Source organism: Pholcus phalangioides, unplaced genomic scaffold, assembly GCF_987345545.1.
Source record: "Pholcus phalangioides strain wild (caught in Gottingen) unplaced genomic scaffold, Ppha-v1.0 ptg000007l_1, whole genome shotgun sequence".
Classification (NCBI taxonomy): Eukaryota; Metazoa; Arthropoda; class Arachnida; order Araneae; family Pholcidae; genus Pholcus; species Pholcus phalangioides.
The window spans coordinates 56777561-56793995 of record NW_028301600.1 but is presented as its reverse complement, the minus strand read 5'-3'; the positions used below and the strand labels follow the sequence as shown (position 1 = coordinate 56793995).

The 16435-nt window shown below is 35.9% G+C and overlaps 1 protein-coding gene and 2 non-coding genes across 3 annotated transcripts in view; 1 reads left to right on the top strand and 2 right to left on the bottom strand.

The window, feature by feature from the left end:
- AdamTS-A (ADAM metallopeptidase with thrombospondin type 1 motif A) overlaps positions 1 to 16435 on the bottom strand; it is a 228653-nt gene that overhangs the window by 190135 nt on the left and 22083 nt on the right. The window contains exon 2 of the mRNA XM_089233594.1: positions 4646 to 4965. Within this exon, the coding sequence (XP_089089720.1) occupies positions 4646 to 4965 (320 nt within the window). The remainder of the gene's footprint in view (positions 1 to 4645; positions 4966 to 16435) is intronic.
- On the bottom strand, positions 7614 to 7685 carry TRNAA-UGC (transfer RNA alanine (anticodon UGC)). The gene has a single exon. It is a non-coding gene; the product is annotated as a tRNA-Ala (tRNA).
- Positions 8009 to 8080, top strand: TRNAA-UGC (transfer RNA alanine (anticodon UGC)). Its single transcript has one exon. It is a non-coding gene; the product is annotated as a tRNA-Ala (tRNA).

The following is a 16435-nucleotide window of genomic DNA, read 5'->3' as shown; positions in this document are numbered from 1 at the left end:
TTGCACATCGGTTCACGGGACTTCAAAATCAAGATGAACGAGAGTTCTTTCAATAACCGTTCACTAGCATCTTGAAGGAGACACGCCTTTGGCAGCTGAAATAATCCATCGTTACTAGCAGATAAATGACTGCTATACAGAAGTTATGTCTTGGCAACCTTTCCACACCGAAATAGCAAAGAAAATGAAGAGAAGACGCGAAAGAGATGTGTGCTACAGATACGACAGTTGCAAGCAGAAGTCAGAACAGGAAACTTTTGTCACTTGGTGGAGAAATGAGCTCTCATTACCCCAAGATGTAGGGCACAAGAGATCGTGATTAAATAACAGGCGGCTTCATTTCTTAGCTGTTTCTCTGGCTTTTGAAGTTCTTCTTACTGGCCATGTTCTTAATTTGCTGTACTAGACACAAGGCGTAACCCGCGGCTGCTATCAAAGCGGGTCTCTTACAAAGTGATGAGCGCGGTATTAGGAATCAAGATACGCGCGCGTCTGCACAGGCGATTACTCCCTTCCCCCAACCTTTACTCGTCATACGGTAGTTCAGATTTTACCCTTTAGGGTTGAATACCGAACATGTAAATTAACATGCAGTGTATAATGAGATGGAAGCGAGATGAAAAATTCATAAGTCATACCGTAACCGAAAGTTAAATCACGCGGGCTCGCTTTTAGTTTACCCTCCGACACCGCATCTCTTGGTAGTATTAATTTTATGCAATTGTGGTAATGACAGCAGTTGTAGTACATCGTTTGGTTTATGTTATGCCCTATATATACGACACGTATTTTAACCGTGTGATTACGGGTTACATTCGTTATATAATTTCAATGCAGACGTAATGCAGGTGTGGCATTATATATCATTCGTTTCAGTCCCAAACAACAGTGATAAAACTTCGGACGTATTAATATGACGTTGAAATGTTAGAATTACAAAAGCCATTATATCATTTCAGTTGAATTTCCATCATAAAACTTCTCTATCACACCCAAAAACATTTTGCGAACATTAGCACCTCTCTCTAAGCCGCTGTGGTGGTCGAGTGGTTATAGTGCCTCCACCAAGCCGCTGTGGTGGTCGAGTGGTTATAGTGCCGGACTCGTGATGCGAGGATCCGGGTTCGAACCCCACAGTGGTGGTCGGCTGAAGTTGGTTTTCTGTGGTTCCCAACTTCAAGGCGCAAATGCGAGCCGATCTCCCCGTTAAAAAGTCTCGCCACAGAGAGCAACAGTCCTACAACGGTAAATCATTCAACCATAACACTTCACTCATAGTTAGTAAAACTGGGGGCAGATGACAGCACTACACATAACAAGCATTACACAGGAACAAACTATACGTCAGGTTGCACTACACGTACACGCACATTCCCGCATGTACCGATTCGTTGGGGGGTTCCGCGGGGGGGGGGTGCATGTGTGGTGTAGCAGTAGTAGGTAGGGGCTCGGGGATCCATGATGTTCTTAAGTCAGCCACCTCGTTGGGCAATTTGCCTGTTGTGGCGTTGTATTTGTATTTGTATTGTCATGAATTCAATAGGAAAATATAGCATTTTGGTTTACTCGTTTGGAAAGATTATGTCTTATCAGAGAAATGAACGTCTTTAAGAGTTTGTAGTTGTAGTTTAAATTTAAATAGGCATTTTCAAGTTTTAAGAACCCGAAGAAGAGATATAAATAAACAATGCGTTAGAACAATATTACTTGAATATAAAACAATAAAAAAAACATCCTTAGAAATTTCATGTATTTCAAAGCATTCATCGAAACGTTTGTGCAAATTATTTTGGTTTCATCCTTGTAGTGCATAATTGAAAAGTTAATCATTTTGTGATATGGCTAGTAACCATCACTGATATTAAGGTGTGAAGTTGACCAAAGATTATATTACCAGAGAAATAAATTTTATATTTCTGTAAAAAATTTCATAGCGAAACCATTTTTTTTAGAATAAAATTTTCTTTCAAGATTAAATTTTGGATATAAATGCTATTATATAATCACCACTCAAGAAATAAGAGTTGTTATAAATAAAACTCGTACACTCTCAATTTTTACAAAACTTTTTTTTTTTACTTTTCGACCCGTTTTATGCAGGACATTTTGAATGAAATGTAGTGAAGTGAAATAGAATGAATATATGTTCATCCATTTCGAAGTAGGCCTCTTTTAGGTTAACTTGAAAAGCGGACATCCCGATTTTCCCTCTCGATCTACAGAATGTCATGCACTTATAATATATCAGCAGTGGGAGAAGTCAAGTTGATATTGGGACTTTTGAATGCACCTGGTGTTCATGAAAATGCTATCCACGTCTTTTTAACACAACGTGGCGGTGCAAGTTCTAATCTACTTAAGAGTTGCGGGGCTTCCAAAACATTTCAAAGCAAACCAGTGCATCTGAAAACTGAGCATGAATGCTAAACTGTCCATCAACACACAATAGCAGTAATAAAATACCCTTTGACTGAGGGCTGCGAAGGGGAGACAGCGATGAGCATATAAAACAACGTTCCGAAACGGATAAGGGTCTCTTAATTTACTGCTCCGCAGAGACCGCTCCGTGCATAGGTCACAGAGGCCAAAATCTATTGCGATCTTATCACAAGAACGGTCATTACCAAGGATTCCTGACAAAAGGAAATATAAGCGATACAAGGCCGAGTTGGGTTCAGGTGGAAAATGAGTGTCTGATAGAAAAGACGTTCGCGAGATAGCATTTCCGAAAGGTAATGCTGCTGCTGATTTAAAAGAAAGCAAAGGAAATTGGAGATACACCCACATTTCAGTTACTTTGGCAACAAGACATAAGTAAACCAGCGACAAGAAATTTGCTTCATAAATGTCTGTGCCTAAAGAAAGATCAGCCTCGGTTCGCGACCTTCAATCTATAACAGTCAGGTGTCACTGCCAAGTCAGTTCTGCGTATTAAATCACCCCAAAGAACACATGTTCAACTGATAGGTCATGACTCTAAGACCGCCTAACAATATCATCATCACTAACACTCAAAATACAACTTTCTTTGTGGCCGTGTCGAACTTACTCATTAGTGAAATAATCGTGAATCACCGAGATTCATTATTCAAAACTAATAAAAAAAAATATAGGGTCAATGAAATTGAGGAAAATCAAGGTTATTTCTCTACTGTTTTTTCGCCTAAAGCAAAATCGACACGTTTCAATTTGAATATGAGTGAGTTTTTACTTTAAATGTTATAAAAATGGCGAAAAATCAATAAAAATATACAAGGTGCGTTCCATGAGAACTTAGGGTAAAATAAATAAAAAAAAATATATAAAAAAGTTATAGCAGAAAATGTGATTAATTCTTTTTCAAAATATTTTCCCTCAGATGATGTGCAATGGTCCCATGTTTCCACTTTTCAAAGCAAGTAGAGAAGGCTTTTTCTGGAAGCTGTCTCAGAGTGAACCCTGCACAACTGAAGTTTCTACCAGTAAACGACACTTTCTCGATGTGTCTCAGACATTTTAAAACAAACGTAATACGTAAATGCAATATTAAAATCTTGCCGCAAGCCCCTTACGGTCTGGATCTGTTACATCATGCGATTTCTGGCTGTTTCTGTTTCAGACACTCAAGTAAAAGCTTCGTGGGAGAATTATTACTTATTTAGCTGTGTAGGGTTCACACTCTCTCTCTGACAGCTTTCAGAAAAAGCCTTCTCGACTTGCTTTGAAAAGTTGATTGAACGATGGGAGCATTGCATAACACTCGTATCATCTGAGGGAAGATTATTATTTTATTATAAGATAAATTATTTTTTGCTGTACCTATATTTCTTAATTTTTTATTGTTACTCCAAGTTCTTATAAAAAACACCTTAAAATTTATTAAATTTGTGTATACTTCACTAACCTATTACTTTGTTCTACTAAAGTTAGTACAGTATTAAACAAAAACTTAAAAAAAATATTCTGTAAATCAAGGAGCTGGTAAACTAGATAGCTTTTGAAGTTAAAGAAATGCTGTGCTTACAAACCATTTTTTACAACGAATCAAAATTATTAACCTTTTTTTTTCCTTGTAAACTTTGACTGACATGCCGTTATAAATATCGGGAGGCACCTCTATCCCGTTTCTCTTTTGCAGCACAATGGGTGGTTAATCCAATTCTCTTCATGGCGGTCAAAGAATTTTTGGCCTCCCCCACTGACAACGCCGAAACATTAAATCATTTTTAATCACCGGTTATAAATCCATATGGACTTCACTCTCCTGACGGTCTAAGAATTTTTTAGGGCCAGCACAGGAATGGGTTCAATTTTTCCTCGAAATATATTTTGCTCCTTATAGTGCCGTCATTGAGGAACTGAGAACTTCTTTGACTGTGAGGAACCTACCAGTAGAATCATTTCTAACAACAAAATGAAAAAAAAGACAGTGAGGTCACATCGGCCGGTGTAAGTCGAGTTCCTTTCTGTTCGTAATTTTTCATGCCACCAGATGAAAGAAATGCTGACAATGGCGAGATACAAATGCTTGTGTCATAGAAAAGAACTGCATAGTGTTCTTGTTTCGGTAGCAGCAAGAAAGAGATTAAACTATAAATGATTGTAGTCTATTTCACACAAAGAACAATAACAACTAAAAATGTAAGCAAATATATTTATTACTCACCAAGCCTTTGCAAATGCTTAAAGATACTGCGGAGTAGGCATCGTACCGAACTTGGCCTTTGTAAAAACATCGACGGAGTTCAGATCTTTGCTGGACGTATAAAGATGAGTTTTCAGAGCCCTCTTTCATAGTCATCACGTGAAAACTTGGATGAAGAAGATAATCCACGAGCTCCAAGTCTAATGTGAAATTTTGACTGAATCCAGTAAAACTATAAGTAAGCGTGTTATCTTCCGGCGTACTTCGCTTCATCCTTCCTTCACTTGGTGATTGCATTCGCACCGGAAGAACTACCGCGTAGTTCTCATTTAAAAACTGTTCTGTAAAAGCGAGAAAAAATATTAGTGAGCTAAAACAAACCACATACAAAACAAACGGAGCATTTCATCAGAAATGAAATTAGAATCAAAAGTTGGTCATATTAATCTTTATCGTCTCTTTTAGCGCAGTTCAGGATTGATTATAAACAGAATTTCACATGATGTTTCCAGGATTCATTGGAGGCAGGTTATGAAATAAACATCTTTCCTGATGGATTTTTCACGACAAATCTGGAAGATGTATGGTTTAGGTGCAAGCGATAAATCTTTGAAACTGATATCTTCGTTTACATCTAGGATTAAGGAAAAAGTGGTGTTGATTGTTCTTTTGTAACCGGCCAATGCATTTGTCTTATACTTTTTGCGTTACTTATTAACTAACTCACAAACGAAATAGTACAGGGTGGGAAAAAAGTCCGTAGAAACTTTAAAAATGAATGAAAACCGGAAAAATAACTGAAACAAAAAATGGTTTGCAGGGTTACCATCGCTAGGTCACGGGAATTTTTTGAAGATAGGAAAAATATAACAAAAACAACCAATAGCTTTCCTTTGACGTACACAAGTCAAAGAAAGGATGCGCAAATAACGAACAGAATGCCTCCAAATCGTTTATTACAGCAGTATCTGTTCCACATGACCACCACCACAGGGGATAATACATTGCAGGCGAGTCACAAATCCAGCAACGGCAGAGTGCAGCAGGTCCGGATGTATACATGATCCCTCTCGGCGCATCGCATTTTGCAGTTCCGACAGATTTGATGGACCGGATCGATACACCCGGGACAGTACCACTCGTACCATAGCCACCTATCGGCTGTTTTTTGAGTTATTTGTTTCCTGTCTTAAAAAAATTCCCGTGACCTAGCAATGCTAACCCTGCAAACCGTTTTTTATTTCGGTTATTTTTCCGGTTTTTATTCATTTTTAAAGTTTCTACGGACTTTTTGCCCACCCTGTATTTCTCTCCAATCCGTGAGTTTTTTTACCAAGGCTCTTGCGAGTCGTCGGAAATATGTCAGGAGTGACGTGAGCTTAGATAAGAGAAATTATTATTCTATAATGGGGTTTTGTGGCTTTCATCTGATTGTACAAGAGTTCCGGAAAACAAAAAAAGGTTAAGAATCTGTGTTCTAATCGCTTTCTTTGAATTCAGTAGGAACGAAAAAACGATTGAAAAAATCCTAATCTCACCCTATAATAACCAACAAAGGTGAAGATACAATTCCTTCCCACGACTAGATTAAAACGAGTTAACTCGTTCACATTAGCAAAGCAGTTAAGATAATCATTCAGTATGATACGTTTAATGATATCACCTGAAAGTAAAAATTTTTTTCGCTTCAAAAAACAAATTTCGTAAGAGATAGAAGGTTACTCACGGAGCACCCATCTAAACATCTGAGCTTGAGAAAATATTTTCCGATAATAGTGTTAAAGACATTTTAACGATGAAATTTAAAAAAAATACCCAACGGTTTGTGACGACCGTATCTGGTACCTCAGTAGAATTATTCATCTACTATCATTCATAAAAATGACTGAAAGCTCCTTTATAACTAGTCACATTTCACGTCATAACTGAGGGCAAACGTTCCCACGGTATTCTATTTCTATTTAAACTTCTTTATTTGGAGAAGAAAAAAAAAAGAGACAGGCTCTTACGATATATCTATTTTAGCTTAACAAAACTTGTAAAAAAAAACTTTTTTGAGTTTCACCTAAAAACTTTTAAGAAATTCAGTTTCGTTTTTGAAAAAAATCAGTCTTTCCCTTAAATTTAAAGATAAGATCATTTATAACGGAACCAAAGTTGTTGCAAAATTTTTTTCTTCAGAATTTTCTGTGGTGCTATTTTAGACATCTGGTGAAGAATTTTTTTTTTTCCTCATGTGGAGTCAAAAAAAAAATCAAATATTTTCCAAACTTACGTTTTCTTGTTTTTTTTTTTTTTTTTAGATTTTTTCTTTTCAGTAACAGAATTCTCTCAAAATTCGAAACGTTTATTCATTAGTTCTACGGATGGCTTTTTACAAAGTTTCCATAGACCAACAATGAAAACTTAATTTTTTCAAATGAAATCAGCTATGTTTTTTATTGGGAAATTTACGGCTAATAATTACCATGTGTGCAACATGCTGCAACTTTTCAATTCATTTTAGTGCAGCTATTCGGAGAAAAACTTACCAAAATCGTATCCTTCAATTCATTGCAAAAAGTTAATCTTTGATTTGACTCTACCCTTAAATGCACAGCTTTGCATATGTGCATAGGGTCCTTTAAACGTTCATTGCTGCAGCCAGTTTGAAGATAAAAATTCAGAATCGCCTTTGCACATAAGGTGAGATCATATTCTTCCCATTTTGAATTTGTAGGTAGATGTCCCAATTAACGACAACAACTCTTTGTTTGTTGCAGAGCATGCGTGGCTGTGATTTCGCTAATTTGTTAAAATGCTTTGTTCACATTTTTTTTTTCCTTGAAGTTTAGCAAGTCAAATTTTTTTTCTTACTATAGTTTGAATCACACAAAGAAGGCAGTTGTTTGTTTGGGAAGTATTATTAATTACTTCAATACATTTATTTTACAAGATTCATCGAAAGACTTTATTTGTGGAGATGATAAAAAAAAGGAAAATTCATCTCTGCACCCACGGGGACTCGAACCCTGGTCTTTCGTTTGCAGGACGAGTGCTCTACCAACTAAGCTATGGAAACAGATAGAATATTTCAAACTTGGAGAGTTTATATATGTTGAAGGGCTCCGTACATGGACAGGGCGGCAACAATCAACTAATAGCTCGTAAATGACAGGCCGCCACATGTATATAGAAATGTCCTCTCCACTTGTTAATACAAGATTCATCGAAAGACTGGTTATTCGTGGAGATGATGATTACAAGGAAGAAAATTCATCTCTGCCCCCGCATGTGACCATTTGATGGCTTGTCATTTACGAACTATTAGTTGATTGTTGCCACCCATCCATGTACGGAGCCTTTCAACAAATATATACGCTCCAAGGTTGAAATATTCTATATGTTTCCATAGCTTAGTTGGTAGAGCACTCGTCCTGCAAACGAAAGACCAGGGTTCGAGTCCCCGTGGGTGCAGAGATGAATTTTCTTCCTTGTAATCATCGCACACATTTCCACAAATAACCAGTCTTTCGATGAATCTTGTATTAACAAGTGGGGAGAGGACATTTCTATATACATTTATTTTATATGCAATTTGAGGTTCTTAGAACGTCTTCTGAGGACCTGTATAAGCAGTTCTTACAATTCAAAATATAGATTTTTTTGAAATGATTTTCCAGCTTTCTATACGTGTCAGTAACTTAAAAAAAACTATCAGCTCAAGAAAAACAATCATACATTCAAAGGTTAAACATTACATGTTTAGGAATACGAAATACAGGGTGGACGATAAGTCTTGGACACATTTTTAGAAAAAAAAAATACAAATCAACCACTTGACATAAAAAGGTGCGGTTTGCACTAAAGTAGCAATCATGTCTTTTTTTTCCATAAAATAATTTCAAAAGAAGTTCAACTTTAACAAAAAATTCAAATTTCACTCACACGTGGCACTGTAAAACAAAAAACGTGACATAACGCATAAAAATGCATCACAAACAGTGCATAATTAATGTTTATGACAATTTGCGTTACATAAAACGATCACATTTCTACATGAGCGCTCTTTTACCCGTTTAGATGTAGCCCGAACGAGAAAAGGTGCTCATATTGAAATGTGATAGTTCTATTAGCACAAATTGTCATAAATATTAATTATACAACTGTTTGTGTTGAATTTCATATTTTATGCCGAAACTTTTGTTTCACAGTGCTACCTGAGTGAAATTTGAACTTTTGTTTCTGATACATCAAAAAAAAGCTACGCCAGCTATTCTCAACCGGTGCTCCGTGAGCACTCTGCAGGGCCTCCACGGCCGTTCGAGGAAAATAAAAAAAAGAACAGTAAATTTTTTAAAAAAGTAATTATAAATATTTTTAAATAATAAAAATAAATCGGTGACTTTGATGAATAATTCTGTGATGTTTAGTCAGAACATAATAACTCCAAAATCACATCTTTGAGATATAAGCATTTTTATTGTCATTTAAAAATCTAAAATAAATCATATACACAAATACAAATGAAAATATCATACATCAGAATGTTGCTTAACCGTACGCACGTATTTGTGCATTTATCTCACTTCTAATTAGTTATAATTAGCAAGACTTACTTTTAGATCAAAAAGCCATTTTTTAGTGATATCATGTTCTGACCAAACACCACAGAATTAAAAACAGGCCTTCGGAGCTCCGCCATAGAACTTTTTTTTACTAAAAAGGGCTCCGTGAGTCAAAAAGGTTTAGAACCGTTGCTGTAGGACATAAGTATTTTAGTATAAACTGCCCCACTGCCCCTTTTTACGCCAATTGGTTGATTTGTCATCAATTTTCAAATGTGTCCAGGGCTTCTCGTCCACCTTGTATATTAAGTAGTACATTTTTATAGTAATCTAGATTAACTATAATGCTGATTATCTTTTCTTATATTCAAGGCTTCAAATTGAATGTGCATTCGACAATGTATCGCGTGACAAATTAAATAATTTTTGATGCATCAAGAAAATGTTGTAGTAAAATATATATTTTTGTTTCAATTTTTTAGTTCCGTTGATCTACGAGTTGAATTACCATGTAGATTTATTCATGAATTAGCCTTAAAGAAAATATGTTAAGCATTATCGATTCGATTTTAAAGTTTAATACGAGAAAACATCGCTTCGCTGCTGGTTACGAAATTACGGAGTATGTACGTTAGGCCGGGATTACACTATAAAAGTTTGATAAAAGTAATTTTATAACATTTTTGTAGAGTAATGCCGGCCTTACAAGCGATTTTTTTTACATAGATTTTCGAGAGGAAAGTTTAAAAAAAAAGATTCATGTTCTCGGACCTTTTTTTTTTTTAAATTACAGAAAACTTACAAACGATTCTCTTCACCATTATCGTTTTTCTTCATCCCGCGGCACTCGAACTGTCATATTTATGAGACTTTACAAGCATGCTTGAAGTGTGCGCTCAATGTACTCTTGCGCAGAACTGACATTTACACGATTTTCAAAAAACCGTTCAATATTTCAAGAAGTATTTTTGACAGAGAAAAAAATGCTCGGCCCCTCTTGGCAGACTCTTTCACTCTCCAAGAAAAATATGTTCAAGAGCTGAAACTGTCTTTGGGATTACTCCACCCTGTCGTTTTTGTCTGCACAAGATAGCACTATCTGCTAAGTCTCACCGAAATAAGGAAATAAATTTTAACTGAAACGTAAAAAATAAAGAAAAAAGCAAAATATTTTTCACATTAAATTCTATTTAAAGTACGTTATTGAGTACGGTAAACCCGGGTTAGGTAACAATACATTGTTTTCTTTAATTGAAGATTTCGTGCTCATAATTATTGACATAAATGCTCACAAAATTTTCAACACACTCATCATGGGAATGAGTATAAACGCATCCAAAAGGATGGGCAAGCAGTTTTGACCTGCCACAGACGCGTGAATATGCACATTAGATGCTCACTTATCATACTTTATAACACCACTGGCCCATCACCAACCTGTTCGCATGTGCGATTCCTGGTTTGGAGTTTTATCCTCACACGAGTATTTTCATCTGCCCGATGCAGTCAAAAGTGCAACCCGTCAGATGATACTGAATATGCGTCCATCTATATTCTGCGTTTTCGATTCGAGAACGCTGAGAAACAAATAAAGACATAATAAAGCAAACGTTTGAATTCTTGTTTTTGCAACACGTTTTCGAAGTTCGAAATCGGAAGGAAGCTCAAAGGCTTCATCAAACGTATTCGGAGTAAGCACACGCGACGCAACTCATCAAATTGCACCCACTTGATTCGCGTCAATCATACAGATCAGGTGAACTTGCCGGGTACCGTCGCTCAAAATCGAAGCATTGTCAAACGGCGACGTACTTCCTTCTCGAAAGTAAAAAGGCGGCCTTGACAGACGACCTTTGCGTCACCATAGGCCTTGTTGACGTCAGCGATATATTCAGAAGCATAAAGGGGGTCGGCGGGAAAAAAAAACACAACTTGAAGTTTGGAAGTGCATTCAATGAAGTGCCACTGTTTTGATAACGGCCCAGAAATTGTCACTTCGGCTTTTGGACCGTTTTGTGATAACAAAAGCTTAAACGCTCACTAAACGAGTAGCGTATCTTGTCTGTTTCAGGAAACGAAACTACTAAAACAAGAAAAAAAAGAAGACAAGAAATACTTAGAAAGAAATTACAATCCATACAATGCTTGGTTAAGTCTAAATATTATCGTAACTGGCATAAAATTGTGTTTTTACTTCTATTTGTTATGCAAAACTCGTCGTTACGCACCAAGTAGAAACATGGAAAGTTTGCATACTCACTGATAAAACAAAATTGTGTTACAAGAACGGACTTGTGTTAGTATGTTTCACAAACGCATGTGTAAAGATGAGTTCATTCTTGGCGGAGACGGCTCTGGGTAAAATGCAGTCTGCCAAACAATAACTCAGACATAAGACGACTTTCATAAACGGCAGATCTTGAAATTTCTTCAAATACACAAGTCCGGATGTTTTTTCAACTTAAATCAAATGGTTGAAAATACAAAAAACTTTTTGAAGATGCGTATATATTAAACAGCAAGCATAAATAGGAGAGAAAGTTGTGGTCAAACAACAAAATCTTTGCAAGAGTTAGGCCCCGTGATACACATGCTACTAAGTAGCACGAAAGCATGCCAATTTCGGGCATATGCAACCAATGAGATTATATGTAACATTTGCACGAATGAATCTCATTGTTTGCACATGCTCGAACTTGTGAATAACCCGCGAACTTTGCCTTGAAAAAAAGGTACAGAAATAAAATCATCGTTTAGAATAAATTGAATGGTTCGATTTTTAAGCATTTTTTAATCACTTATGGTTCCAATATTTTTTAAGTAATTTCAAATTCCGTCAACTACATATTGGTAGATTGAGTATATAGTATTTTGTCTAATAACTATGAGATCACAGAAATTTAAAAATTTGATGTTACAAACTTAAATGCCAACTATGCGAGTTCAACCTCAAAACATGATCTTCACAAAATGTTTCCATTTTTTTTACTCAACGTTGTTCTCCTAGACACTAGGATTAATTAGACCGAGACCTACAGTTCAAAAATTCCAAGCTCAATACTTGAACAGATCGTCAACCCAAAAGGCGGCCATATGGCACTTCTTCAGAATATTATCATTTAATTGTGCTCATCACAAAATAGGCATTATTACGTTCGTGAATATATACAGGGTGCATAGCAAACAGCAGGTATGGCAGTTTCTGGTAAACCGTTGATCTTAGAGGTATACTTCTAGTTATAAAAAGTTTCAAAATAACGTGTAGTACTCAGATATGTCATTCATATTTCAAGGGATTGCATAGTTATTAAAATAAAAAAAATTACTTTTTATACAGTTCCCGTGTGCCCCAAAACTCAATTAGGAAGTTGTCCGTCTCTCCTGATAGAAACGTGGAATTTTTTTTGTTTGCAAGTGCAATATTCACTGAGATATTCGAATTCAAAAAAACTGTTTAACCCGCATTTAACGCTGTTTTTCTCAAATTTCCTCCGTTTATCGAATTTGAATATCTCAACGAATATTGTACTTAGAAATATGAAACTTTTTTAGTTGGCATCAGAAGAAATAGAGCAACAACTTTCTAATTTGGTTTTGAGGCACACGGGAACTGTATAAAAAGTTAATTTTTCATTTTAATAACTATGCAACTACAAACAACGTACTTACTACACGTTATTTGAAAACTTTTTCTAATTACAAGTATACCTCTAGAATCAACGGTTTGCCAGTAAAATGCCATACCCCGTTTGCTATGCACCCTGTATAGCCTATGTATAAACACACATGGTTGTGTGTGTATAGAAAGATTAGCACGGCACTTTTGAGATGGAAGGAACAAAATGTCATCGCCCCTTGATGAACAGCCATCATTCACTATCAATCAAAAACTATGCCTGCATTAGACTGCTCGATTATAAATATAATAGTTACTCAAGTTCTTTTCTCATTCATTCATGCAAAGTCTAGGCTATAGTTTGAGCGAGAGATGCATTTAGTATGATTATTTATTATTCATGGCATGGCTGAGGAAAAAAAAAGTCTTCTAACTCAGCTGTCCCTCTCATTAACTTTGATCAGATCTTAGCAATTATGCCATATACAAGGCATTCAAGAACATTGATGAATATAATAATTTCACATTGAAAAGGTCTTGGAACTATGTTGGAATGTTTCATTAAAAAGGAGAGTATAAATTGACCTTTCAAGGTATCATAACTGGTTCAATAACGAGATTCAGTGAATTCTTTAGATACGGAAACTGCTCCGTCGCGTAATAGTTATTCGGAGGCATACTCTCGGAGAAGAAATGGTTGATCGTATTAGATGTTCGCGTGCATATGAGGGGGCTAAAGTTAGAGGTGTAAGTCGATTAGTACTCATTTTGAGGAATAAGGTTTTACTAGAATTGTCGTCATAGATTCCAGTGTTAAAAATTTAAAATTTTTGCCAATCGCCAATGTTAAAAATTTTATGATTTTACAATCTAGAAGAGAAATATTGAAGATGAAACTTGGTTAATTTTTTCTTTCAAGAGTTTAACAATTCTAGATTGCATTTCTGTACTTGGTCAGAGTTGTTAAAAATATGACTTACATAACTCTGATTTTAACACCCTCCCCCATATAAAGCGCGGTCTTTCCAATCAAGAGATCGCCAAATGTGTGTCTTTTGTCTTTAATTCACGTTAAATTTCCTGTTCCCAAGCTGCTACTTGGAGCACTATGACTTATTTCCAAACAACACATAGAGTTTATTATTTTTGTATGTAATAAAAAAGTATCTTCTTGATGAAAAGATAATTGAAGAACAAATGGTGGAGTGGGTTTTTTTCCTTGGAGAATTTTTTTCGCAGTAGCAAAAGGTAGGTCAAAGACGCCGCAGGATATTTGCTGCTGCTAAGAAGGAAGAAGCGAAGAAATAAATAAGAAAAAGCAGAGAAAAATGTGGTGTTTTTTTTCCTTTTTATACAGGGAACGAAGGGAAGCATCTGATGCCGGAATGTAAAAGATATCTTAAGGCCCATTAAGGATGGGAAGATACTCATTCTGCATAGATGACTTCAATGACAGAGACTCTAATGAACGAGAAAGCGAAACGACTTTCTATGCGGCCCACTGACCCAGTTACCCGGGTCAAATTGGTTCGCGACCCTACACTGGTCATTACCGTCGTTGCTTCCAGAAACAAACTTTTTTGTCGCCGAAGTAAACCCTCTAAAAATTTCTCAAGTATGCCACAGCTACTGTTTACTTCCTTTGATTCGATTACAGTAATAGCTACAGTAGAAACTCTATAATTTCGATTCCCATAATCCGGACACTTATGTCAAGCTACTTTTCAATTCATTTCTTCAATGTTTTTTCACCCAAAATCCATTTCAGCTGTTTTATATTACTATCAGTCTTTTTTGTAGCACCTCTTTCTTGTTAGAAAACAAAACATTTTCAAAGGATATTTTTGAATTGTCTTCCAAACTACACATCTGTTTGCAAATCATGAAGTGCCCTTTTAAAAGCACAATCTTCAGACTGAAATTTTGACTTTCGTCAATGGTGGTGAAAAAGGTGCAAGATTTGAAGCAGTGATTCTCAAACTTTGTTAGCAGAGAGAGAGTGGCTCCCTTGCCCAATTCAAAAATTGCGAAATTTTAAACTTACTAGAATATATCAGCAGTACATGTCCAAATACCCTGAATTTATAATATGAGGATATTGGAAAAAATCATCGACAGTAATGAGATGCAACCAATTTTTAACAAATTAATGAATGAAATTTGTGACATGATTTCAAATCGACAAGAGATTGATTCGCAAAGTACCAAAGACAGCGATAATTGAAGTGATGTAGAGGGACACAGAGTTTCTATTAACCAGTTGCTTTGTTCTTTAGATCAGCGATTCCCAACGTGGGAGTTAACGCTCCCTAGGGGCGATGGAATGTTGCAGGGGGGCGGTAGAAGCTACGGATTTAACATAGGATCCTATGTGTTAGATTGCGTTGGGGGGCAATGGGAGAAAAAATTTCTGAAGAAGGGGCGATGGAACAAAAAAGGTTGGGAAACTATGCTTTAGATAGTGGTCACCAACATTGGGCCGTTGTAGGCAAAAATTTGTGTTTCCATAAAGTCCGAGAAAAACTAGGAGATAAATTAAAACTACGCTAGATATTAAAGAATTCTCCCGACTATTTTTAAATCAAACTGTAATAATATCAAGTTAATAAAAATGACTGTCCCATTCCAGACTAGCATTTATATGGGAATTAACAGTCTTTCACATCCTTTCAGACACACTACGTCGGAATGGAAAATGAAGATTGCTTAATTTTATGCGACCGTGGTTACGATAAGAGGAAAGACTTTTACTGAGTAACATATGTTCGAAATTTCTGTGTAAACAGTATTCATTAAGAATTAGAATATCCAAAAATGATTCAATTTTTTAACTGTTCCCTCATGTTTAATAAAACACTTTGAAACACTTATCTTTTGAGCCGAACCAAAAACTGTACAAGCATTTCCGCTCTCATCTAAAGTGTTGCCTGTCAACACAGTAGCAATTTTTTTTTTCAAACATGTGTTCTCCCAGATGAGGTTAATCTTTTACTTTTTAGTGCCTAAAAAAATTAATAAAATGCAGTAAAAAAAGAACACTTACATTCGACTCTATAGGTTTTTCCAGTTATATACGTATAATCCGATATAAAATCTTAAGAGAGCAAAATTTATCATTAAAATGCTTTGAAACTTCTGTTGTTGCAGTTAATGCAGTCATGTGCATTAATACTAATCTGTGCTCAACTTGAAGAGGATCAGCTTTCAGATCCTTGGGTCGTTATAATTTCAATCGATGTAATACTACTAAATGTTCTGATGCACGAGTTTAAGTAAAAAGTTCGTGATACTACGAGAAAGTAACCATGACACATTTCGACATAGCGCGTATTTCATTTCCGATCTTAAATTTGCCGATTGTCTGTGAACGATTTTTAATGATTCTCTCCCAGGGTTTATAACAGAGGAAGAAATCCGAAACCGTTAGATATGAAAATGATCTAAATTGAAAAATCAGGCAATTTGATTAAATCTATCGCCAATATCTGAAATCTCTCGTCCTGTTAGAACCAAACAAAGCTCATTATTACCCGGTAATTTTAAGACGAGAAAATTCTGCCATATTTCACAATAGTGGTCGGCAATACCAGTTACACTACACGTCTGTCATCAGCCTTAAAAAATAAGGATGGAGGCATCTCTGAGCTA